General features: G+C 44.6%; 1 protein-coding gene across 1 annotated transcript in view; it reads right to left on the bottom strand.

Annotated features, from left to right (window-relative positions):
- LOC129857760 (zinc finger protein 407-like) overlaps positions 1 to 27,399 on the bottom strand; it is a gene marked incomplete at its 5' end in the record, with an annotated part of 121,263 nt that overhangs the window by 48,438 nt on the left and 45,426 nt on the right. The window contains 3 exon segments of the mRNA XM_055926302.1: positions 10,731 to 10,909; positions 18,997 to 19,117; positions 23,849 to 23,932. Coding sequence (XP_055782277.1) covers positions 10,731 to 10,909; positions 18,997 to 19,117; positions 23,849 to 23,932 — 384 coding nt within the window.

Below are 27,399 nucleotides of genomic sequence, written 5' to 3'. Positions count from 1 at the left end.
TGTCCGAATTTTCAGCCATGGGGAAATAGATGCTTAGCGGATGTCTCTTTTAAACACACACACACCACACACACACACACACACACACACACACACACACACACACACACACACACACACACACACACACACACACACACACACACACACACACACACACACACTCTGGAGTCTGTTCAGGTTATGGAGTCCAGCCCTAATACTCTGGAGTCTTCCCTGATACACACACACAGTCTGAGGCATATAGCCCAACTAGCGAACCACGCTGAAATCTCTCATTAAAAATGCACAGACTCCAGAAACAGAAACGTTTTTTATTCATCCCCCCTCTTCTTTTCACAGGTGTCAAGAGAGATTTCATGGCCTGTGCCTGTGTGGATTTGCCACACCCCTTTTTAGTGCTAATTTGGCCTTTTAGGTTTAATCTCTCTGTGAGTTGCTTTCCTCACCCTTTAATTAGGCAACGGGGAGCCGGCACCAACACCAAACACAGAGAAACACAGAGAGACACACGCTCATGCATGCACACACGCACACACACACACAAGACACTGCTATTGCTCTCCATGGGCTCTTTTCACACACAGCTCGAGTCACTTACACAGGACTGAGACCGAAAGAGAAAACAAGAAAGTGCCATAGATGGAGTCAGTGGGGAAAGAGAGAAAGACAGAGAGAATGTTAAACTTTCACTATCTTACAATTCCCCATTAACTCTCTCTCTCTCTCTCTCAATAACCAAGGGTCATCTCACAATAACCAAGGGTCAAAATTACCATACATTCAACAATAGAGTACATGTGCAGGTTGATTCGTCTGTCAGACACTGTCCCTCAACGTATGGCAGGCAGCAATGTAGTGCGCTGCCAACCCACAGCTCTATATATTTTTGACATTTTGTCAGGAAATGCAGCTCCGTCTCAGGTTCTGCTGTTGTGCAGTGGTTGCACAGCCTTTCCTCTACAGGGAGCCAGGTTTTCCTGTGTCTACCCTTCTCAATGGCAAGGCTGTGCTCACTGAGCCTGTACTTTGTCAAGGTTTTTCTAAGGTTTTGATCAGTAACCATGGTCAAATATTTAGCCACGGTGTACTGTCGATTTAGGGCCAGATAGCACTGCATTTTGCTTTGTGCTTGTGTTTGTGCTTGTGTTTCCCAATAAGCAATGTAGTTTTGTTTTGACTGTGTTCTAATTTGGTTTATTGTGATTGATTGGATGTTCTATTCTGAGGCTTCAGTGTGTTAGTAGAACAGGTTTGTGAACTCAGGACCAGCTGGATGAGGGGACTCTTTTCTTTGTTCAGCTCTTGGCATTGCAGGGCGTGGTAATGATATGAGAGGGGGTCACTGTATTTTAGATGTTTCCAAAACTTAATTGCTCTTTTTTGAGTTTTTATTATTAGTGGATATTGGCCTAATTCTGCCCTGCATGCATTGTTTGTATGTAACGATCGTCCTGGGAAGAATGAGTGGACCAAAACGCAGCGTGGTATGTGTCCATGTTAATATTTATTTTAACTCAGAACACTAAGACAAAATAACACAAATAGACCAACACGAAACAGTTCTGTCTGGTGCAGACACAGAGACAGAAAACAACTACCCACAAAACCCATGTGGGCAAGATCTACCTAAGTATGGTTACAATGATAGACAGCTGCCTCTGATTGTTGGTTGGTCGGGTGTGGTTCTCAAAGAAATACAAAACATAGAACACAGAACATAGAATGGCCACCCCAACTCACGCCCTGACCAAACCAAAATAGAGACATAAAAAGGATCTCTAAGGTCAGGGCGTGACATTGTAGTTTTCCTCTAGACATGTAGGATAATATTACAGAACGCTGCATGCAGGGTTTCAATGGGGTGTTTGTCCCATTTGATGAAATCTTGTTTTGCAAGTGGACTCCACACCTCGCTGCCATAAAGTGCAATTGGTTCAAACACATATTCAATTTGTTTTAGCCAAATTTTAATAGGTATTTCAATTTGAATTAGCTTTTTAATGGCGTAGAATGCCCTGCGTGCTTTCTCTCTCAGTTCATTCACTGCCTCATTAAGGTGTCCAGTTGAGCTTATTTTTAAACCTAAGTAAGTGTAGTGTTTGCAGTACTCTATATATTTTGTACCAATTGAGAACTTTGGTCTAATTCCCCGAGATCTGGATCTTCTCTGGAAAATCATTATTTTAGTATTTTTGGGGTTTACTGCCAGGGCCCAGGTCTGGCAGTACTGCTCTAGCAGGTCCAGGCTCTGCTGTAGGCCATGTGCTGTGGGTGACAGCAGGCATAGGTAATCTGCGAAGAGTAGGCATTTAACTTCTGAATTGTGGAGACTAACACCAGGGGCTGAGGACTTTTCTAGAATAGTGGCCAATTCGTTGATGTAAATATTGAAGAGTGCAGGGCTCAGATTGCAACTCTGACGAAGGCCCCGCCCCTGGTTAAAGAATTCTGTTATTTTCTTGCAAATTTTAATGCTGCACGTATTGCCAGTATACATTGATTTAATTATGTCATATGTTTTACCCCCTATACCACTTTCAATAACTTTGTAGAACAGTCCTGTATGCCAAATAGAATCAAATTGTCACTCTCGTCAAAATGAATGGACCAAGGCGCAGCGGGGCGTAGAGTTCCACATATTTTAATAAATCGAAACTCACCAAACAAAACAAACAAGCACAAACGAAAACGTGACGTTCTGGGCTGCTCACAGGCAGCTACACAAAAACTAGATCCCACAAACTAAAGGTGGGAAAAGGCTGCCTAAGTATGATCCCCAATCAGAGACAACAATAAACAGCTGCCTCTGATTGGGAACCATACCAGGCCAACATAGACATATAATTCCCCTAGATAACACACCCTTAATCACACCCGACCTAACCAACATAGAGAATAAACAGCTCTCTATGGTCAGGGCGTGACACAAATGCTTTTTGGAAGTCGATAAAGCAAGCGTAAATTTTGGTATTATTTTGGTGGACATGTTTATCTATCAGGGTGTGTAGGGTGTAAATATGATCAGTTGTGCGATGTTTTGGTATAAATCCAATTAGGCTTTTACTCAAGACATTGTGCTTATTAAGGAAGTTTAGAACTCTTACATCTATAATACGACAGAAAACCTTCCCCAGGTTACTGTTCACACAAATGCCTCTGTAATTGTTAGGGTTAAATTGGTCTCCGTTTTTAAAGATTGGGGTTATGAGTCCTTGATTCCAGATGTCAGGGAAATAACCTACACTCAGGATCAAATTAAACAGTTTTAATATAGCCAATTGAAATTTTGCACTAGTAAGTTCGAGCATCTCATTTAGGATACCATCAGGTCCGCATGCTTTTTAAAATTTGAGAGCCTGAAGTTTCTTATAGAGCTCCTGGTCAGTAATTGGGGAGTCCAATGGATTTTGATTGTCCTTTATAGCTTTTTCTAGTCCATTCAACTTCTCATGAATTTGCCGTTGTTCTGCGTTTGTGTCAATTTGAACGGTGTTGTAGAGTGTTTTAAAATGGGTTGTCCATATGACACCATTTTGTATCGCTAATTCCTCTTGTTTAGATTTTTTTTAGTTTTTTCCAATTTTGCCAGAAGTTGTTTGTGTTTATGGACTCCTCAATTAGTGTCAGCTGCTTGCTGTTGTACTGTGCTTTTTTGGTTCCGAGTGTACATTTATAGAGTTTTAAAGTCTCTCTCTCACTCTCTCTCTCCCTCCCTCCATCTCCCTCCCTGACTAAACACCCCTAACCTTAACGGCGACTCCACTCTAATAAGACATTAATATCTACTTCAGTACCACTTCTATTACAAAATTACCCAAACAAAGCCAGAGCACTAAAAAGGAAAATACAATAACAGAGGCGCTCGTTATGTGGAAATAAGAGGACAGTTAATTGGGGTCTGATAGCCTAATAGGCAGCACTCTGATTACCAAGCGCTGCACATTGGGTCAAATTAGCCCAGTGATGAGCAGCCAGGGGATTCAATTATGTTGGGAGAACAGAAATAATGCAGTGAAAGCTCCTAACAGGGGCATCGCAACAGGAAACATGGGACTCGGGTTAAAAAACGTGTAATTGGTCTGTTGGGTGGGAAGTTTAGCCTGTTGGTAAATTAGGAATGCAACACTAAGACCCAGACCTTCCTGGATACAATAGGAAGCCAATAAGCAACCATGTTGTTATTACCATCGCCGCTCCTGGGGCCTCGCTCCTGGGGCCTCGGAGGATGTAACGTTGCGAGAACGTTCAACGAAATGTACTGTGTAGAACAGATATGATTGTCTGTCAGGTAAAATAGAGAATCATGTCAGCTCTTTCTATCTTCAACATTCTGACAAAACAGACAGATGTGTAGAACAGATATAGAATAGGGGGAAAAGTCTAAACAGTATCCTTGGGACGTCCCAATTCCTACAGTGAAGGTGTCAAAATACCCATACAACCAAGACATTCCAATCATTATTCCACCATTAATTTTTCCCATAGGGAATTTTAGAAACACTTAAAGTAAGGGTTAAGGTTAGAGTTAAGGTTAGGGTTAAGGTTAGAGTTAAGGTAGGGACGTCCCAAGGATGCCGTATAGCACTAACCGGTAGAATAGGAGGATTGTGTAAGCTCTATTCATCACATTTCTATCTGCAACGTTCAAGAATGGTTGTCTTCTGAGCGTGGTGCAGTGATAGGTGCAGTGAAACACAAGCCTTATAACGGATAGTGAAATGTGTTGTTTTACAGGGTCAGTCCTAGTAGTACGCCACTCCTGGGGCAAATTACAGTTATGTGCCTTGCTCAAGGGCACAGACAGATTTTTCCGCTTGTTGCCTCGGGAATTCGAACCAGTGACCTTCCGGTTACTGGCCAACGATATAACCGCTAGGCTACCTGACATCCCATGTAGTTTGTCTCGAGTTGAAAGTCAAGGGTTCCAGTACTGACAGGGGTTAATGGTCAGGGGAGGGATAGAGGAAGTGTGTTTCACTCCAATCAGTCCCCCAGACAGAGAGCAACACAGTGGTGTTATAAGGCTTGTGTTGACCGAGTCAAAAGGGGAACCGGTGCGCGATAGACCGGTGCGAGACAATCGCAAACCCCCTCCCTCTCGCTCGCTCTAAGCCCCCCTCTCTCTCATTACCCCCACCCTCTCTTTCTCTCATCTTTTTCTGTCCATCACTGTTGGTAGTCAGGCAGACAGAGGCCTAGTGGTAAAGGTAGCTCTTTCTACTGTCTATAGCAGTGTCTGTAGCGAGGGGAGATTGAATAATGGATGAGGTCTTATAGGAGCCGGCTGTTCCCATATCCAACGTCCCGTGCCGGGAGAGCAGCGCCTCTCGGGAAACCCCCCTGTAGCTGTCACTCACACCACACAGAGGAGGGTGTCTGCGTGTGTTTGAATGTGTGCGTCTGTGTGTGTGGGTACGTGTTTTCAGACAAGGCCCCTTCATCCCCAGACACACACCAGAGAAAGGCAGACACACACTTCTCTGACCTCATCCTCTGACCCCTAGAGTACACACTGTGACCTTTTCATCATCCAATCACCACTCAGAGCCAAGGTCGGGGGGAGGCTTTTGTAATAGTGCACTATATAAGGAATAGGGTGGAATTTCAGAAGTAGCCATTGATAAAAACAAGGAACCAGGAGCCACTGACTCTATTCCATATAGTGCAAATAGGGCTCTGGTCAAAAGTAGTGCATTGCATACTAAAAAAGGGGGTCATTTCAGAAGAAGTCACTGAAAAACACAGAAAGAACCAACCAAGAGCCACTAGTCCCACAGTTTCTCTTATATACATACATAGACCCATAGACTGGGTGTCAGTCTGTCCCCTGAATGGCCACTAAATACCACAAGAGAGTGACTCTCAGAGTGGAGCGAAGTGGAACAAACAAAGGCCTGTTTGTTGCGGCTGATGTGTGATAAATGCGTCCGTCTGGGGGAGCTTTCATGCTCGTCGGAGCAGGTCATTATGCAGGAAACGGCGGCGTTGCCTAGCCGAGCCCGAGCGACCCCGGTGCCCGCATCCATTTACTGGGCCGCACGCCACGGCATGCGCCGTCTCGCTTCCCAAACCGTTTGGCTTTTCGCTCCCTCCCTAGCCGTCCCCTTGGGCACACTGACACTGAGCGGCACTCTCTCTGTCTCTGCCGTGATATCTCAACCAGGCCTACTGTAACGTGTGGAGCGTAGGGATGGGGGGGGGAGTCAACATCCAAATACACAAACAAGCCCCCCAGAGAGGGACTGAGAGAGGGGGGGAGAGAGAGAGCGGGAGAGAGAAAGCAATAGAGAGAGAGAGGCAGAGAAGGGAGAGGCATAGACAAACAAGCGAGTCCCCTGATAGTTGACTAGTTGCTACTGTACCCTGTCGGAAGGGAGACTCTCTTTCCAGAGCTCATGTCTCGGGGTGCAAAAAAACGGTGATGTATTTCCAGGGGGGGAAAAAAACAGGCCCAAAGAAAGCCAGCAGGGAACCAAAAAAGGTGTTCACCACGGGGGAATTCTCCAATTAACACCCGGCACTGCAATCAGCTTCAAGCCCATGCATGCAGGTGTGCTGTACTCATTGTGTGTTTGTGTGAACGTGACGGGAAGGGAGAGGAAGACAAAAAGACACACTGTCTTCGGAGGTTATTGGGGATGCTTCCATCTGTTCCGACAACACATTGCATTAACGTGTTCCTAATATTGTCTTTGTATTGTAAATGCAGGTGTGTTTGTGCGAACGACCACCGACAGAAAGGCAGACGGGAAACAGTTGAACTAAGGGACAAACAGAGACAAAGATTCATTGAAAGACCAAGACATACAGTTCGGAGCCTTAAAAAAGTGGATTTTTCCAAATAACTCGATGCGACAAGTCCATTGTTAATGTCACAAACTCTCTCTCTGGGTGACACCAAGCCCCAAATTCATTAGCAATCATCTGATCCTGTAACAATTATTATAGTTCTTTATTTGATTTTTTATTTAACCTTTATTTAAATAGGCAAGTCAGTTAAGAACAAATTCTTACAATGGCGGTCTACCGGGGAACTGCCTCGTTCAGGGGCAGACCGACAGATTTTTACCTAGTCAGCTCGGGGATTCGATCCAGCAACCTTTCAGTTACTGGCCCAACACTCTAACGGGAGCGGCAGGTAACCCATGAATTGAAATATGTTTCGGAACATGTCCCTGACTCTGCAGTTACATCCACTTTGAAGCAAATTTGATAGAGCTGTCATAGACGGATAGATGTTGACTATCTATGCAGTAAGTACAACAATAACATAGTTTTTTCCCCCTAAATTTGTCGTGTCCTACTGATGTTATTTGTTGAAAACGACGCTTCCAAGACTTGTTTCACGCAAGAAAGTATCACACATAACACGCAGTTATTAGACACAGATGTCGGGTTTATTGGGTACGCTTCAAGTTGACACAGTTTCACGCGAAACTGAGCGGACACGTTTTATTCCTGGAATAAACACATAACCTACACAAACACAGAAGCCGCTGTCACACAACAGAGGTGGGATATTTCATTAGATGCTGAAGGGACAGAGAGAGAGCGAGAGCGAGAGCGAGAGAGAGAGAGAGCGAGAGAGAGAGAAACAGAAAGAGAGAAACAAAGAGAGCAATGGAGAACAATAAACAGAGAGAGAAAAATAAATAGAGAGAGAGAGAGCGAGAGAGAAACAGAAAGAGAGAAACAAAGAGAGCAATGGAGAAAAATAAATAGAGAGAGAGAGAGAGAGAGAGAGAGAGAGAGAGAGAGAGAGAGACAGAGACAGAGACAGAGACAGAGACAGAGACAGAGACAGAGACAGAGACAGAGAGAGAGAGAGAGAGAGAGAGAGAGAGAGAGAGAGAGAGAGAGAGAGAGAGAGAGAGAGAGAGAGAGAGAGAGAGAGAGAGAGAGAGAGAGAGATGGGGGAGGCAGAAGGAAGCAAGAAAAGCACAACTAAAGTAAAAGCCATTGAAAAACATATTGGTTTGCAATACCGCATAATAGCAAATATGCATACAAATGAATTTGCCTGGTGGTTCAGATACGGTATTAAGATCATCATTTAAAAAGTGGCCCTTTTGCAACCCTCCACCGCAGTCATCGATCTTGTATTATTAGGGCAAACAGAAACTGCACTAACTAGGAACAATGCCTTGAAGACGTGCTGGAGCCGGCCACTAAGTAGCACATCCAGACACATCATTATGAGCCATTTGATTACTATGCCCTTAAGATGCGCAATTATAACCTAAGACCAAAATTGGGGAGATATTTTACAATTAAACAGTGGGATGAAGACGCTCTAACAATGCTAATGATGACTTATGACCTGTGTGGGTATGAAAGGGCATTATGTCACGCCACTGCTAGGTATATGGGATGGGACGGGTCGCTGTTTATATACCCCGAGTGCCCTCTAACCGAGGGTGCATCTGAAATGGCAACCTATTCTCTATTTAGTGCACTACCTTAAACCAGAGCCGCGAGGCTCTGGTGAAAAGAAGTGCACTGTATAGGGAGTAGGGCACCATTTTGGAGGAACATTTAGCCAGCCCAGTCAGCAATGACTCTGTACTAGACCTTCTGTGGTGAAACAAGGCCCCAGAGGAAGCTAGCCTAACCACTTTAACAAGAACAATTCTGCAGACGCTCTGTTTAACTAGAAGGTATGGTACTGCACCTGTAGCTCTACCACCACCGCAAGCCTTGTGATATCGCAGTGCACATCTCAGAAGCACCGCCACTTCCCTGCGCCCTATCTCTGTGTCCATCTCACGAGGAAGAACAATTGTCATTACCATTTTATTTAAAAAATTTGCCCGATCAGCAACACCCCCCACCCCCACCCTCCCCCCAACCATATTCTCCTGGTTTCTTTCATATTTTTTCTAATCATCATTTCCCTCCATCATCTCTGGCTGGCTATAATTCCCTCCTCTCTTCCTCCCTCTCTCCCTCCTCCGTTTGCAGAGGACCTCTCTTTTCATCCTTGAGAAGGGCTTTAATTCGAAGTGCGGCGGCGTTGAATAAAGAAAGGGTGAAAAAAAATGAAAAAAAAGAGGCAGAGACGACAGCGAGAGGAGCGCCGCAGACGTCCGAGTGTCAATCAATTGCGGCTGTGAGGGGCCCGTGACTGGGCCTCGGAGGAGAAAGAGAGGAGAGGAAAGAGAGAGAGAGTCTGTGTTTGATCTGTGTCTTTCAAAGAGAAAACGTCAGGAAGGGCCATCACAGACGATTTGCCTCTCCCTGCCAGCCCCAGCCCCATCCTGACAGAGAGCAATCACAAGCAGGTTAATTCAACATCTACCTTCTTAATCTTTTTTCCCCCCGCTCTCCTTTCTTTTGGTCTCGTTCTGTCGACTCGGATAAAACACTGCTTCCCTTTTTCAGAGAGCCCCACAAGAGCACTTTAAAACACAAACACACCTTCTTTCAACCTTCTGTAGGTGTGAGGGGGAGGGGGTATGTGGGCGTGGGGTAGTGTGTTGGGGGGGGGGGGGGGTAAGGGTGTCTAGGGTGGTGAGCCAGAGTGTAAGGGAATAAGAAGCAGGTATTTTGCCAACCGTAACTCTGTGGAAGGCAAAGAGAGGCCGGTGAACAGTCAGCAGATTCAGCACACAGAGACAAAACACAGACCCATCCTGTCTCCATAGAAACTAAAGCACTAAAGCAACAGTGTTTCCTTCTCCATGCTCTATGGTCATGTCTCCCCACCCCAGTAATGGTATCCTCTCCTGGCCAACGTCTGTCCTGGTCTGTGTCCCGGGCACTGCTTTTGACCAGAGCCCTATGGACCCCGGTCAAAAGGAGTGCAGGAAATAGGGAACAGGGCACCATTTGGGACGCAGCCCTGGACTGGAGTGGCTAGCTACCACATGCTTTACTATCCAGAGGGCACCAGGTCATAGGGATAACGGGATAAAAGGCGTCCTTTCGGTTTCCAGAGAAGGACATTCACTCTCTAGATTGGATTTGGGGCCTTCAAGGACACCGGGAGAACACTCAACACAAAGGACAGATCCAATAGAGGAGGATGAGGTTTGCTCTGGAGGAGGAGGGGGAGGAGGGGGGAAGAAGGGGTTAGAGGAGGGAAGGAGGGAAGGAGGAGGATGAGAAAAAGGAGGAAGAGGATGAGGGGGAAGGGGTAGAGGAGAAGGTGAAGGAGGAGGGGGAAGAAGAGAAGGAGGAGGTGGAGGGAAGGAGCAGGAGGAGGGGGGAGGAAGTGTGGAGGAGGATGAGGAAGAGGAACGGGAGGCACAGGCGGGGGAGGAGGAACAGGAGGAGAAGGAGGAGGTGGAGGGAAGGAGGAGTGATTGGCAGGGCACTGTATCCTTACATCCAGCACTGCCTGTCAGTGGCTTACAGGCATCACCAAATACAGCAGCTTTCTATACCTACCGTCTACACGCACAAAACACACACTCTACCATCTACACACAAACACGATACCACTCCCCTGAGAGAGCGAGAGAGAGAGAGCGAGAGAGAGAGAGAGAGAGAGAGAGAGAGAGAGAGAGAGAGAGAGAGAGAGAGAGAGAGAGAGAGAGAGAGAGAGAGAGAGAGAGAGAGAGAGAGAGAGAGAGAGAGCAAGAGAGAGAGGTGTCAGGGGAGCTGTTACCCAGAGGAGAGTGTCAGAGTGAAGATCAGTGTGTGTGTGTGTGTGTGTTTGTTTGTATGTTCACTCGCTTGCGTGTGTATGCGAGTTCACTCGTGTGTGTAGATAGGTGTAATCCTACCTGCATGCAGGTAGGCCAGGTCAGGGTTCTCGATGTCGGGGTGATGCTCCTTCAGATGGTTCCTGAAGTCCATGGGGCCGTTGGTGCCGTAGTCACACTTGGGGCAGTTGTACATCTTCACTCCCTCGTGCTTCCCCGTGTGCAGGATGTGCTTTCGGATGTTCTCCGCACAGTTGGATCTGTTGGGAGATGAACAGATAGTGATTAAAGGAGGAATAGTTCCTTCAATTAGAAGATAAAAAGATCAAACGAAGAGTAAAAAAAAGACAGGAAAGAGAAAATCCCCAAACAATAGAGGACGCTCCCCTTGGAGGGTTTACTGTACTGACAGTTTGGTTTTGTTCTAATGACACTAACAAAATGAATCAAGTGGATTGAACTCAAACAATTTAGTGGCGGGGCTGAGGGAGCATGCTTAAGGAGTATACATATTTGGAGAGACTCTTAAAGCCTCCTGTTACTATGCAACACACACACACAATCAAAAACGGGGGTGGGGAAAGCAAAGTGGTAAACAATGATAGACAGTTCTACAATTTGTGAGATACATTTACAAGCTGTAGATGCACACTTGTTTCCACACAGCCCTTGGTTTCCTCTTGCATGTTACAGACAGTTCACTATAGGGGTATGACACTCCTGCAACAGGGTGAAAGTTTAAAGACAACATTTTTATAACATATTTTGAAGAGGTCTACCGTGTTTGTAATCTCGGGAATCCTGAACCAAATCTCGTATCCACTGGCCTGCTACTAGACGTGATTCTGGGGGCTGAGGTTTTTAAAAATGGCGCTCAAGTAAAATAAAATACTACCCCTCTCAAAGCCAATGCCTGTGGATGATACCCATGTGTCTCCTGTGGCTGTGCTACAGTAGGTGTAGTAGTGTAGCAAAGTAAAGTGGTGTAGTAGTGTAGTGAGGTAAAGTGGTATAGTAGTGTAGCAAAGTAAAGTGGTGTAGTAGTGTAGTGAGGTAAAGTGGTGTAGTAGTGAAGTAAAGTGGTATAGTAGTGTAGCAAAGTAAAGTGGTGTAGTAGTGTAGTGAGGTAAAGTGGTGTAGTAGTGAAGTAAAGTGGTAGAGTAGTGTAGCAAAGTAAAGTGGTGTAGTAGTGTAGCGAGGTAAAGTGGTATAGTAGCGTAGCGAGGTAAAGTGGTGTAGTAGTGTAGCGAGGTAAAGTGGTATAGTAGTGTAGCAAAGTAAAGTGGTGTAGTAGTGTAGCAAAGTAACGTGGTGTAGTAGTGTAGTGAGGTAGAGTGGTGTAGTAGTGTAGCAAGGTAAAGTGGTATAGTAGTGTAGCAAAGTAAAGTGGTGTAGTAGTGTAGTGAGGTAAAGCTGTGTAGTAGTGTAGCGAGGTAAAGTGGTGTAGTAGTGTAGTAGCGAGGTAAAGTGGTGTAGTAGTGTAGTGAGGTAAAGTGGTATAGTAGTGTAGCAAAGTAAAGTGGTGTAGTAGTGTAGTGAGGTAAAGCGGTGTAGTAGTGTAGCGAGGTAAAGTGGTGTAGTAGTGTAGCAAAGTAAAGTGGTGTAGTAGTGTAGTGAGGTAAAGTGGTGTAGTAGTGTAGCGAGGTAAAGTGGTATAGTAGTGTAGCAAAGTAAAGTGGTGTAGTAGTGTAGTGAGGTAAAGCTGTGTAGTAGTGTAGCGAGGTAAAGTGGTGTAGTAGTGTAGCGAGGTAAAGTGGTGTAGTAGTGTAGCGAGGTAAAGCTGTATAGTAGTGTAGCGAGGTAAAGTGGTATAGTAGCGTAGCGAGGTAAAGTGGTATAGTAGTGTAGCAAAGTAAAGTGGTGTAGTAGTGTAGTGAGGTAAAGCTGTGTAGTAGTGTAGCGAGGTAAAGTGGTGTAGTAGTGTAGCGAGGTAAAGTGGTATAGTAGTGTAGCAAAGTAAAGTGATGTAGTAGTGTAGTGAGGTAAAGTGGTGTAGTAGTGTAGCGAGGTAAAGTGGTATAGTAGTGTAGCAAAGTAAAGTGGTGTAGTAGTGTAGCGAGGTAAAGTGGTATAGTAGTGTAGCAAAGTAAAGTGGTGTAGTAGTGTAGTGAGGTAAAGCTGTGTAGTAGTGTAGCGAGGTAAAGTGGTGTAGTAGTGTAGTGAGGTAAAGCTGTGTAGTAGTGTAGTGAGGTAAAGCTGTGTAGTAGTGTAGCGAGGTAAAGTGGTGTAGTAGTGTAGTGAGGTAAAGTGGTGTAGTAGTGTAGCGAGGTAAAGTGGTGTAGTAGTGTAGTGAGGTAAAGTGGTATAGTAGTGTAGTGAGGTAAAGTGGTGTAGTAGTGTAGTGAGGTAAAGTGGTATAGTAGTGTAGCGAGGTAAAGTGGTATAGTAGCGTAGCGAGGTAAAGTGGTATAGTAGCGTAGCGAGGTAAAGTGGTAGAGTAGTGTAGCAAAGTAAAGTGGTGTAGTAGTGTAGCGAGGTAAAGTGGTGTAGTAGTGTAGTGAGGTAAAGCTGTGTAGTAGTGTAGTGAGGTAAAGCTGTGTAGTAGTGTAGCGAGGTAAAGTGGTGTAGTAGTGTAGCGAGGTAAAGTGGTATAGTAGTGTAGCAAGGTAAAGTGGTGTAGTAGTGTAGCAAAGTAACGTGGTGTAGTAGTGTAGCGAGGTAAAGTGGTGTAGTAGTGTAGTGAGGTAAAGTGGTATAGTAGTGTAGCGAGGTAAAGTGGTATAGTAGTGTAGCAAGGTAAAGTGGTGTAGTAGTGTACTGGTATTTTATACCACTTAGAATATTATTCAAAGTGACTTACAGTGCAGTAAATACCTACATTTTTAACTATGTGTACGATCTATGTGGGAATTTAACTTATGACTTGGTGTTACTAGCACCAGCTGAGCCATACAGGACCAGTGTAGAGTTGTAGGTGAGTAGTATTGACGTGGTGTAGACATGCAGGATGCGTAACCTGGTCTCAGGCCCTATCTAAACCTGCCCTAGGACACTATGTACACAGGCCTGGACTGGGGCTGAGGACACACACACACACACACAGACACATTTTCAAATACATGCTCACATACAGCACTCACACACACACACACACACACCGACATACATAACCCCCACCAATAGATACAACGCCCACCACATCATGCAAGCACGTGCAGGAGCTGCGGCACTTTCATACGCACGCGCACACACAGCATCATGCGTGATGGATGAGGCACTCGTGCTTGGTCTCGGGCTGACATTCTCGGACAGTATAATATGCAATTACTCTCCCTTATCACCTCGGCTGGGACAATAAAGCTTCACGGTACCATAGCTCACGCCAGGCAACGATAGAAATTTGTTTTCCACCCCCCCCCCCCACCCCCCCCCGAGACACCTCTCTCCATCAAGGGCCTTAGTAGTCCTGCCCCGGCTCCATTTCCTTTACAGGACTTAATATGTCCTCAAAACTATGCAGAGGACCCGTCCCTTTTTGTGTTTTACACACAAATACATCAAAACACCTGCTGGTGAATGGTGAAAATGGCCCTTCATGAAGCTATTTGCGTTGGGTAGGGTAAAATGGGAGGTGTTCTCCTTAGAGGTCCAGGAATGGGACAGTTCTTTTTACCATGTCTTTAGCTGTAGACATGTCTATCTGTACTCGGTACAGTAACAGCTCCATTAAGACCCTGGGTAAGTGGATAAGGATTGCACACAAGGGTGTCACTTCCCTCCCCTAATGCTAAAACCCATACAAGATGGGCCTCCTCATTTTTACAGACCAAGACCTCCGCAACTGGTATTTGCTCATAATAAGAAGGCCTAAGCCTAATCATATCAATATCACAAATAAAGTAAATAACATTTTCAATAACTTAACAAATCATGGTGTATAGCCGGCCGAAAATGAGTAAAGCACACAAACAGTAGCAATAAATACTATCCAACAAGTAACTATCCGACAAATTCAATTTAGAATTTTCCCTCGACCACTTAAAAGTTATTTCAAAACTTTCTTTCAGATAGAGAAGTCTTCTGTCACGGTCAGAAAAATAATAAGAATAATCATAAATCATAAAAAATAAAAATTGTAAATAATTTATATTCAAGACAAATTAACTGATTTCTTATTCCAGGCCAGTGGAATAAATAGATCCATTCAGAGTCCGATATGAAAGGGTTCTAAAGAACATAGTGGGGGTGGGATCCCGCGGGAGCGCTTCTATCTCTCAGATATGGTAATGGCGTAATTGTCATATTAAAACAGCATAATGTGCATTTAGGAGTCAGCAGGTGTCAGGCTAAGAGAAAGGCCCACACAGTCCTCCTACGATAGCCAATATTAATTAGTCCGACAGCCGCGTTTCAACATTCTCCACGTCGGTGAGCAGCGACTCGACATGGGAATCAACCCCACTGTCTAGATATCGTCGCGATTCCCTGCGTCTTTTTTTCTTCTTTTCTAATACATTTCCATATTTTCCTCGTTCGACGACTGCATTGGTAATGAGGCTAGTAATTGAGGCTGTTTGTTAGCGGTGGATTTAAATGTGCGTCTTTGTGTTTTAAGGATGGAGCTCGGTATCTGCGACGGCAAAGAGACACCTTGCTCTCCGCCTCTCCCGACACTTCACAGGGTCACCGGCCCCGCGACATCCACCGCCAGCCGCGCGGCGGTCCTCAAAGTTAGCGCTACCTCGAATTAGCTCAAAGTAGCTATTTTCGCAGGCAGGCAGATTCAGAATACAGAAGATGCTGTTAGAAATGTATTAAAGGGAGGATATCAATTATGGCAGCCATGATGCCTTAGTAGCTGTAATGAGTGTCTCTTCATTGAGAACAATAGTCATAGGGTGGTGTGGCATGAGGTTTGGACTGCAAAAACAGGTATATCATTGTAAAATAGCCTTTGAGAACGTATATGCCAGTTTCCCCTTTGAAATATGACTATTAATAATATCTGACAGTAATTACCTGCATCTTCCAACCATAATTGTTTGAACTGTCAATAATAATTCAAATTTATATTGTACATTCATTTGTAGATAAAGTAAAGAAGTTGCATTGAGGATTTCATAGATGTCAGCGACACATATACTATTTTATACCAATATGAGAAACACAATATACACTGAACCAAAATATAAACACAACGTGTAAAGTGTTGGTCCCATGTTTCATGAGCTGACATAAAAGATCCATGAAATGTTCCATACACACAAAAAGCTTATTTCTCTCAAATGTTGTGCACAAATTTTTTTACATCCCTGTTAGGGAGCATTTCTCCTTTCCCCTGACAGGTGTGTCATATCAAGAAGCTGATTAACCAGCATGATTATTACACAGGTGCATCTTGTGCTGGGGACAATAAAAGGCCCCTCTGTGCAGTTTTCTCACACAACACAGTGCCACAGATGTCTCACGTTTTAAGGGAGTGTGCAGTTGGCATGCTGCCTGCAGGAATGTCCACCAGAGCTGTTGCCAGATAATTGAATGTTAATTTCTCTACTTCGTTTTAGAGAAATTGGCAGTACGTCCAACCGGCCTCACAACCGCAAACCACGTGTAACCACGCCAGCCCAAGATCTACACATCCGGCTTCTTCACCTGCAGTATTATCTGAGACAAGCTACCCGGACAGCTGATGAAACTGAGGAATATTTATGTCTGTAATAAAGACCTTTTTTGGGAAAAACTAATTCTGATTGGCTGGGCCTGGCTCCCCAGTTGGTGGGCCTATGCCCCCCCATCGCTGCGCCCCTGCCTAGTCATGTAAAACCAATAGATTAGGGCCTAATGAATTTATTTCAAATGACTGATTTCCTTATATGAACTGTCACTGTCACAAAAAAATTTAAATTGTTGCATGTTGCGTTTATATTTTTGTTCACTATAGTAAATGTATTCAAATATAATGATAAATATAATATCATTTGAAGTAACAAAACAAGTACTGGTATATCAAATTCTATATATCATGAGACATCCTGTTCCCGGTCAAATGTTGACAGGGCCTTGACTAGCACATCCTTATTTGTCTAAAGTCATTGAGCCATTGAGCCATTGGAGGTTTACAAATGTATTCAGGGTGGAAGAGCGGAGCACAGAGTTAGGGCCCTCATGACTGTCTGGTGCCCGTGTTCAATTCCTCCTACACACATTAGGAACCCAACAGGGGTTGCGAGCTGCTACCCTCTCCAGCCCCTCCTCCCTCTGCCATCCGTACCCCCGGGGGCCAAACCAAAAATGTTAATTGGTCTTCTAATTTGCTGTTTCATTTGCCACAATCTGTAACAATCATTTGGTATCAGCTAGAAAGAACAGTTGGTCCGGTTCCCTCTGTTGCCCCCCCACAGTGCTTTGAAACGTCAAATACTACTCTTCCTTGATAAATAGAATGTGAATTGAGTGCAAAATACGTATAAATAAGAGAAATATGATACAACACCTCACATGCTAAACCATTGCCTTCCTGCAGAAGACAAGCTTCACCATGGTAGAGAAACTTATAGCCAAAGTGTTTCTAAGCTATGGTAAACAACAAAGAATGGCAATTGGTATTGTGGTCCCAATAACGTTTACGAATATTGAGCTTTTAGTGGGGGGGGTATTTCTCCCTCTGATGTTCTTAAAGATATGAACCTAGATTGGAACATCTCAGGTTTATCTGAGTTTTTCTTCTGTTTTGCAGACGAGTATCTGAAGAGTTCATTCCAATTCAAACAGCCTTACAGATCCTTATAGAGGAAACCGCAACAAACAGCCTTACAGATCCTTATAGAGAAAACCACAGCAAACAGCCTTACAGATCCGTATAGATCAAACCGCAACAAAAAGCCTTACAGATCCTTATAGAGGAAACCGCAACAAACAGCCTTACAGATCCTTATAGAGCAAACCACAGCAAACAGCCTTACAGATCCTTATGGAGCAAACCGCAACAAACAGCCTTACAGATCCTTATAGAGCAAACCGTAGCAAACAGCCTTACAGATCCTTATAGAGGAAATCGCAACAAACAGCCTTACAGATCCTTATAGAGCAAACCGCAGAAAACAGCCTTACAGATCCTTATAGAGCAAACCGCAACAAACAGCCTTACAGATCCTTATAGAAGAAACCGCAACAAACAGCCTTACAGATCCTTAAGGAGCAAACCGCAACAAACAGCCTTACAGATCCTTATAGAGCAAACCACAGCAAACAGCCTTACAGATCCTTATGGAGCAAACCACAGCAAACAGCCTTACAGATCCTTATGGAGCAAACCACAGCAAACAGCCTTACAGATCCTTATGGAGCAAACCACAACAAACAGCCTTACAGATCCTTATAGAGCAAACCACAGCAAACAGCCTTACAGATCCTTATAGAGCAAACCGCAGCAAACAGCCTTACAGATCCTTATGGAGCAAACCACAACAAACAGCCTTACAGATCCTTATAGAGCAAACCACAAAAAACAGCCTTACAGATCCTTATAGAGCAAACCACAGCAAACAGCCTTACAGATCCTTATAGAGCAAACCACAGCAAACAGCCTTACAAATCCTTATAGAGCAAACCACAGCAAACAGCCTTACAGATCCTTATAGAGCAAACCGCAGCAAACAGCCTTACAGATCCTTATGGAGCAAACCACAACAAACAGCCTTACAGATCCTTATAGAGCAAACCACAAAAAACAGCCTTACAGATCCTTATAGAGCAAACCACAGCAAACAGCCTTACAGATCCTTATGGAGCAAACCGCAGCAAACAGCCTTACAGATCCTTATGGAGCAAACCACAACAAACATCCTTACAGATCCTTATAGAGCAAACCACAGCAAACAGCCTTACAGATCCTTATAGAGCAAACCACAGCAAACAGCCTTACAGATCCTTATAGAGCAAACCGCAGCAAACAGCCTGTCCATGTCATTTTGGTTTCTCTAAAACCAATGCCAGGAGCATTCCTTTCACACTTCCACCACACCTGAGAGGGGGAGGAAGAGGACGGAGAAGAGGAAGAGAAGCGAGATGGAGAAGTGCAACGTGGCCAAAAGTTTTTCCAATTTCACCGACAATTTCCTGTGTAATTACTGATGGTCTGTGATGGCGTTTTAATGACAGAGACCTGCCCGTGGCTGGCTGCTGTAGCCTGCTGATGATTGCAGAGTGATGAGATGAGATGATGAAGCCTGTGGGAGATCCGACCTGTGTGTGTGTCTGTGTGTGTGTCTGTGTGTGTGTCTGTGTGTGTGTGTGTGTGTGTGTGTGTATGTGGGCGTGCTTGTGTGATTAAACCCCCTGTCCTCCTGCCCATCAACCCCCTGCCATCTGTCCTTCCATGCGTGGGGCGAGCCCAATGAGCCGGTACCTGTAGTCGCACCAGGGGCATCGGTAGGGCTTCTCCCCTGTGTGCACCCGCTTGTGGCGGGTCAAGTGGGACTGGGTGGTGGAGGCGAAGCCGCACAGCTGACACTTGAAGGGCCGTTCTCCTGGGGGACGGACAGAGAGACAGACAGGGAAGATGAGGACGGGTGGATAGAAAGACGGACAGACGGACAGAGAGGAATACAGAATCACTGTCCGTCTCAAGCGGAAGCTCCTTCGGACACAGACATTTACATTTGACATATGAATCATTTACGTACATTAGTCCATTCATCTTAACATAGCTGGATGAGACCACAACATATCACAATCGTAGCCCCTGAACAATATAGTTATTATCAGAGTCAGTGCTAGTAGGAAAGTGGTTGAAGTCATTAAAATACTTTAGAGAATTTGCGTGATAAAAGTGATTAAAGCAGCGATTGTCAGTGGGTCACGGGTGTCTGAGAAAGAAAAAAAAATGTATTTTTTTATGGGAAAAAACTCCAGTCTGAACTTAAACGACTTAAACCAGGTAGAAAGTGTGTAGAACTTATAATGAACCATTTTATATATATATATATATATATATATACAGTGGGGAGAACAAGTATTTGATACACTGCCGATTTTGCAGGTTTTCCTACTTACAAAGCATGTAGAGGTCTGTAATTTTTATCATAGGTCCAAAATCCAGAAAATCACATTGTATGATTTTTAAGTAATTAATTTGCATTTTATTGCATGACATAAGAATTTGATCACCTACCAACCAGTAAGAATTCCGGCTCTCACAGACCTGTTAGTTTTTCTTTAAGAAGCCCTCCTGTTCTCCACTCATTACCTGTATTAACTGCACCTGTTTGAACTCGTTACCTGTATAAAAGACACCTGTCCACACACTCAATCAAACAGACTCCAACCTCTCCACAATGGCCAAGACCAGAGAGCTGTGTAAGGACATCAGGGATAAAATTGTAGACCTGCACAAGGCTGGGATGGGCTACAGGACAATAGGCAAGCAGCTTGGTGAGAAGGCAACAACTGTTGGCGCAATTATTAGAAAATGGAAGAAGTTCAAGATGACGGTCAATCACCCTCGGTCTGGGGCTCCATGCAAGATCTCACCTCGTGGGGCATCAATGATCATGAGGAAGGTGAGCGATCAGCCCAGAACTACACGGCAGGACCTGGTCAATGACCTGAAGAGAGCTGAGACCACAGTCTCAAAGAAAACCATTAGTAATACACTACGCCGTCATGGATTAAAATCCTGCAGCGCACGCAAGGTCCCCCTGCTCAAGCCAGCGCATGTCCAGGCCCGTCTGAAGTTTGCCAATGACCATCTGGATGATCCAGAGGAGGAATGGGAGAAGGTTATGTGGTCTGATGAGACAAAAATAGAGCTTTTTGGTCTAAACTCCACTCGCCGGGTTTGGAAGAAGAAGAAGGATGAGTACAACCTCAAGAACACCATCCCAACCGTGAAGCATGGAGGTGGAAACATCATTCTTTGGGGATGCTTTTCTGCAAAGGGGACAGGACGACTGCACCGTATTGAGGGGAGGATGGATGGGGCCATGTATCGCGAGATCTTGGCCAACAACCTCCTTCCCTCTGTAAGAGCAATGAAGATGGGTCGTGGCTGGGTCTTCCAGCATGACAACGACCCGAAACACACAGCCAGGGCAACTAAGGAGTGGCTCCGTAAGAAGCATCTCAAGGTCCTGGAGTGGCCTAGCCAGTCTCCAGACCTGAACCCAATAGAAAATCGTTGGAGGGAGCTGAAAGTCCGTATTGCCCAGCGACAGCCCCGAAACCTGAAGGATCTGGAGAAGGTCTGTATGGAGGAGTGGGCCAAAATCCCTGCTGCAGTGTGTGCAAACCTGGTCAAGAACTACAGGAAACGTATGATGTCTGTAATTGCAAACAAAAGTTTCTGTACCAAATATTAAGTTCTGCTATTCTGATGTATCAAATACTTATGTCATGCAATAAAATGCAAATGAATTACTTAAAAATCATAATATGTGACTTTCTGGATTTTTGTTTTAGATTCCGTCTCTCACAGTTGAAGTGTACATATGATCAAAATTACAGACCTCTACATGCTTTGTAAGTAGGGAAACCTGCAAAATCGGCAAATGGGGTGAACAAATACTTGTTCTCCCCATTGTAAATACACTGCTCAAAAAAATAAAGGGAACACTAAAATAACACATCCTAGATCTGAATGAATGAAATATTCTTATTAAATACTTTTTTCTTTACATAGTTGAATGTGCTGACAACAAAATCACACACAATTTATCAATGGAAATCAAATTTATCAACCCATGGAGGTCTGGATTTGGAGTCACACTCAAAATTAAAGTGGAAAACCACACTACAGGCTGATCCAACTTTGATGTAATGTCCTTAAAACAAGTCAAAATGAGGCTCAGTAGTGTGTGTGGCCTCCACGTGCCTGTATGACCTCCCTACAACGCCTGGGCATGCTCCTGATGAGGTGGCGGATGGTCTCCTGAGGGATCTCCTCCCAGACCTGGACTAAAGCATCCGCCAACTCCTGGACAGTCTGTGGTGCAACGTGGCGTTGGTGGATGGAGCGAGACATGATGTCCCAGATGTGGTCAATTGGATTCAGGTCTGGGGAACGGGCGGGCCAGTCCATAGCATCAATGCCTTCCTCTTGCAGGAACTGCTGACACATTCCAGCCACATGAGGTCTAGCATTGTCTTGCATTAGGAGGAACCCAGGGCCAACCGCACCAGCATATGGTCTCACAAGGGGTCTGAGGATCTCATCTCGGTACCTAATGGCAGTCATGCTACCTCTGGCGAGCACATGAAATGCCACCCCACACCATGACTGACCCACCGCCAAACCGGTGATGAACGTTCTCCACAGCGTCTCCAGACTCTGTCACGTGCTCAGTGTGAACCTGCTTTCATCTGTGAAGAGCACAGGGCGCCAGTGGTGAATTTGCCAATCTTGGTGTTCTCTGGCAAATGCCAAACATCCTGCACGGTATTTGGCTGTAAGCACAACCCCCACTTGTGGACGGCGGGCCCTCATACCACCCTCATGGAGTCTGTTTCTGACCGTTTGAGCAGACACATGCACATTTGTGGCCTGCTGGAGGTCATTTTGCAGGGCTCTGGCAGTGCTCCTCCTTGCACAAAGGTGGAGGTAGCGGTCCTGCTGCTGGGTTGTTGCCCTCCTACGACCTCCTCCACATCTCCTGATGTACTGGCCTGTCTCCTGGTAGCGCCTCCATGCTCTGGACACTACGCTGACAGACACAGCAAACCTTCTTGCCACAGCTCGCATTGATGTGCCATCCTGGATGAGCTGCACTACCTGAGCCACTTGTGTGGGTTGTAGACTCCGTCTCATGCTACCACTAGAGTGAAAGCACCGCCAGCATTCAAAAGTGACCAAAACATCAGCCAGGAAGTATAGGAACTGAGAAGTGGTCTGTGGTCACCACTTGCAGAACCACTCCTTTATTGGGGGTGTCTTGCTAATTGCCTATAATTTCCACCTGTTGTCTATTCCATTTGCACAACAGCATGTGAAATTTATTGTCAATCAGTGTTGCTTCCTAAGTGGACAGTTTGATTTCACAGAAGTGTGATTGACTTGGAGTTACATTGTGTTGTTTAAGTGTTCCCTTTATTTTTTTGAGCAGTGTATATAATTGAATCTCTGAAATGTTTTTCTTCAATCACAGTATTTTCAACATAGGGCTATTAGCAGCGTTATTTTGGGGTAAATTTTGTGCTCTCTAACCAGTAAATCTATTAACATTCTTCATCAAGAATATGGGAGAATTGTTATTATTGTCAATGAAAGAACGGGGGAATGTTGTTCCCTTGTCATTTATTTGCTACATTTACTAAAACATAGCATACCATTTATTTTTTTTACAGATTGTATTTTTGACGATTATTTTCTGCCATGCAAATATTGGGTCGCGACTGACACAACCTGGTTAAATTTGGGTCCCGAGGCAAAACCAGTTGCGACCCAGTCATCTAAAGCATTTAAAACACTTCAAATCTTATTTTAACCCAGGTCTGATCTGAAAAAAAAGAGACACTCACTGATGACACCTGTAGTCTGGACAGTGTGTCCGACAATAGATTGTCGAGGTGTATTTAGAATTGACACTTGACAACGGGGGACAAGAGAGGACAAAAAAAGTAAAAGCATTGGGTAAATGTAAATGACTGTCAAAATGCGACAGCAACAAAAATAAAAATATGAATATAGAAATGAATATTTATAACGGGATGCTTGATCCTTGGGCGCCTGCCAGACGAATGGTTAACAGGATTTGTTTCACTTTCCCAATATCCAAAAAGCACTTGTTATTGACGGCCTATCTGAAAAACGCAATTTTCCTAAGCGATAGAATGACACGGTGAAATGATAACCTAAATTAAAAATCGCAGAACCAGTCATCCATACTGCTACACATGTCTATCACTGACAGCAAACATGTCAGACTGTGTGTGTGTGTGTGTGTGTGTGTGTGTGTGTGTGTGTGTGTGTGTGTGTGTGTGTGTGTGTGTGTGTGTGTGTGTGTGTGTCAGAAATAATAGTGACATGGTTGAGCAGCTTAGATGAATAATAATAAATAGTAGCAGCAATGATGACCGTGTGTGTGTGTGTGTGTGTGTGTGTGTGTGTGTGTGTGTGTGTGTGTGTGTGTGTGTGTGTGTGTGTGTGTGTGTGTGTGTGTGTGTGTGTGTGTGTGTGTGTGTGTGTGTGTGTGTGTGTGAGTGAGTGTGTGTGTGCCTGTGTGTCAGACGCAGGATGTGTGCAGCTCTAGGATCGTGCGGCTCACCTGTGTGTTGGCGGCGATGTTTGGTGAGGGCATGTCGCGTGCCACCCGCAAAACCACAGAGATCACACAGGAAGGACTTCTCTCCTGTAGGGGGCGGGAATGAGGGGGTCAGAGAACATTACAGAGTCAACAGAGGAAGAAGGAGTAGGGACAACATCATCAACACAGAGAGAGAGAGGGGGGAGAGAGAGAGGGGGAGAGGGGGAGAGAGAGAGAGAGAGAGAGAGAGAGAGAGAGAGAGAGAGAGAGAGAGAGAGAGAGAGAGAGAGAGCGAGAGCGCGAGAGAGAGTGAGAGAGAGGGTGTTCATTAACAGATGAAAGCAGAGGGAAAAGTCACAGATCACTAGTGTATATCCATCAAGGCTCTCACAGTTAACTAATTCCTCCAATCAAATGTATCCGTGTAAATATGTCAAATGGGACGGAAATTGCCAGTGTGGTTTATTGACTGTGATAAAATCTGAAAAGCACCGCTGAACATAATTACATACTTGTCAGAGCCATAAAAATTAGCTTTATTATCAATGGGATGGTTTTGTACAACTTCATTTCTGGCCGATGCCTTCCAGATGTTCTCTCTCTCTCTCTCTCTCTCCTCTCTCCTCTCTCTCTCTCCTCTCTCTCAGCACAGAGACACAGCAGGAGGAGGAAGAGGTGTAGGCAGGCTGATCGCAACACAAACATGACTCTGAGGACACTGGATCATCAGTGTGAGTATTTCTTTGCAAAACGTGGGGCTGAGCTGATCACTCCAGCGGGTTTTTTACTACGCAAGTGTGCTTCCTCTCTCTCCCTCTTCCCCTGCATCTGGCTCTATCATTAACAGCCTGATGGCTCACGCTCTCTTTCTCTCTCTCTCAGCACAGACACAGCCGGAGGAGGTGGAGAGGGGTGTAGGCATGCTGATTGTAACACAAACATGACTCTGAGGACACTGGATCATCAGTATGAGTATTTATTTGCAAGACATGCAAAACGTTTCGCAACGGACAGACAACGCGTTTGGCAACGGACAACAAAACATGTCGTCCAGTTCAGAATGTACCTCCCCTTTTATATTTCCTCTCTACTGAACAGGACCCGGGTGATGGTCTATACCCAGTATAACAGATGTTTATAACAGTGTTGGTTGTTTGACTCGACGATATCAACAAGCTTTAACGGCAGTTGTCTGAACCCCCATGTCACGGACGTCCTCATTTCACAGAGGTCTTCTCACAAAACCGACAGTCCAGACCGAACCGTTAGAACTAATATGCCACGAATATCGAAAGAGGAGACTTTCCTTTTTGAGGGTGTTGGTTGTTCTGCTCTACGACGCACACAAGCTTCAGGGGAGTCATCTGAAGGTAACCCAGTATCGGGCTGTAAAAATGCCAAAAAGCGCATAGGGGGTCAAATGTGCCACGATTCATGTGACCAAACATGGGTCTAACAAAAGTTGAGTTTCCTTATATCTCTCAGGTATAGGACAGACACTTCAAAACCTTATTCCTTATGATACATTTTTGGACCGTCTGTTTTGCCATGTACTAATAAATGTGTTATTCAATGCGTTTCTATGGGCTTTAGCAGTAAATTCCAAATTCAACATCTTATCAAATAATTTTTGTATATCTTCTTTTTTTTTTTATATACCTACAGGGATCCTTATATTCTAAATGAAATGGCTAAATTATGCATTTTATGACCATCTTAAAACAATTCCGTATGTTAGGCGACAGGTAGCCTAGCGGTTAGAGGGTTGGGCCAGTAACCAAAAGTTTGCTCGTTCAAATACCCGAGCCGTCAAGGTGAAAGATCTGTCGATGTGTCCATGAGCACGGCACTTAACCCTAATTTGCTCCAGGGGCGCCGTACTACTATGGCTGCACCTATCCGGTGTATGTGATAAAACATTGCCGTACTACTATGGCTGCACCTATCCGGTGTATGTGATAAAACATCAGCCGTACTACTATGGCTGCACCTATCCGGTGTATGTGATAAAACATCGTCGTACTACTATGGCTGCACCTATCCGGTGTATGTGATAAAACATTGTTGTACTACTATGGCTGCACCTATCCGGTGTATGTGATAAAACATTGTTGTACTACTATGGCTGCACCTATCCGGTGTATGTGATAAAACATTGTTGTACTACTATGGCTGCACCTATCCGGTGTATGTGATAAAACATTGTTGTACTACTATGGCTGCACCTATCCGGTGCATGTGATAAAACATTGTTGTACTACTATGGCTGCACCTATCCGGTGTATGTGATAAAACATTGTTGTACTACTATGGCTGCACCTATCCGGTGTATGTGATAAAACATTGTTGTACTACTATGGCTGCACCTATCCGGTGTATGTGATAAAACATTGTTGTACTACTATGGCTGCACCTATCCGGTGTATGTGATTAAACATCGTTGTACTACTATGGCTGCACCTATCCGGTGTATGTGATAAAACATCGTTGTACTACTATGGCTGCACCTATCCGGTGCATGTGATAAAACATCGTCGTACTACTATGGCTGCACCTATCCGGTGTATGTGATAAAACATTGTCGTACTACTATGGCTGCACCTATCCGGTGCATGTGATAAAACATTGTTGTACTACTAAGGCTGCACCTATCCGGTGTATGTGATAAAACATTGTTGTACTACTATGGCTGCACCTATCCGGTGTATGTGATAAAACATTGTTTTACTACTATGGCTGCACCTATCCATTGTATGTGATAAAACATTGTTGTACTACTATGGCTGCACCTATCCGGTGTATGTGACAAAACATTGTTGTACTACTATGGCTGCACCTATCCGGTGTATGTGATAAAACATTGTTGTACTACTATGGCTGGACCTATCCGGTGTATGTGATAAAACATCGTCGTACTACTATGGCTGCACCTATCCGGTGTATGTGATAAAACATCGTCGTACTACTATGGCTGCAACTATCCGGTGTATGTGATAAAACATCGTCGTACTACTATGGCTGCACCTATCCGGTGTATGTGATAAAACATCGTCGTACTACTATGGCTGCACCTATCCGGTGTATGTGATAAAACATCGTCGTACTACTATGGCTGCACCTATCCGGTGTATGTGATAAAACATCGTCGTACTACTATGGCTGCACCTATCCGGTGTATGTGATAAAACATCGTCGTACTACTATGGCTGCACCTATCCGGTGTATGTGATAAAACATCGTCGTACTACTATGGCTGCACCTATCCGGTGTATGTGATAAAACATTGTTGTACTACTATGGCTACACCTATCCGGTGTATGTGATAAAACATTGTTGCACTACTATGGCTGTACCTATCCGGTGTATGTGATAAAACATTGTTTTACTACTATGGCTACACCTATCCGGTGTATGTGATAAAACATTGTTGTACTACTATGGCTGCACCTATCCGGTGTATGTGATAAAACATTGTCGTACTACTATGGCTGCACCTATCCGGTGTATGTGATAAAACATTGCCGTACTACTATGGCTGCACCTATCCGGTGTATGTGATAAAACATTGCCGT

This window comes from Salvelinus fontinalis, chromosome 6 (assembly GCF_029448725.1).
Source record: "Salvelinus fontinalis isolate EN_2023a chromosome 6, ASM2944872v1, whole genome shotgun sequence".
NCBI classification, from domain to species: Eukaryota; Metazoa; Chordata; class Actinopteri; order Salmoniformes; family Salmonidae; genus Salvelinus; species Salvelinus fontinalis.
The sequence above is the reverse complement of the archived record's forward strand: the minus strand, read 5'-3'. Positions and strand labels throughout refer to the sequence as shown.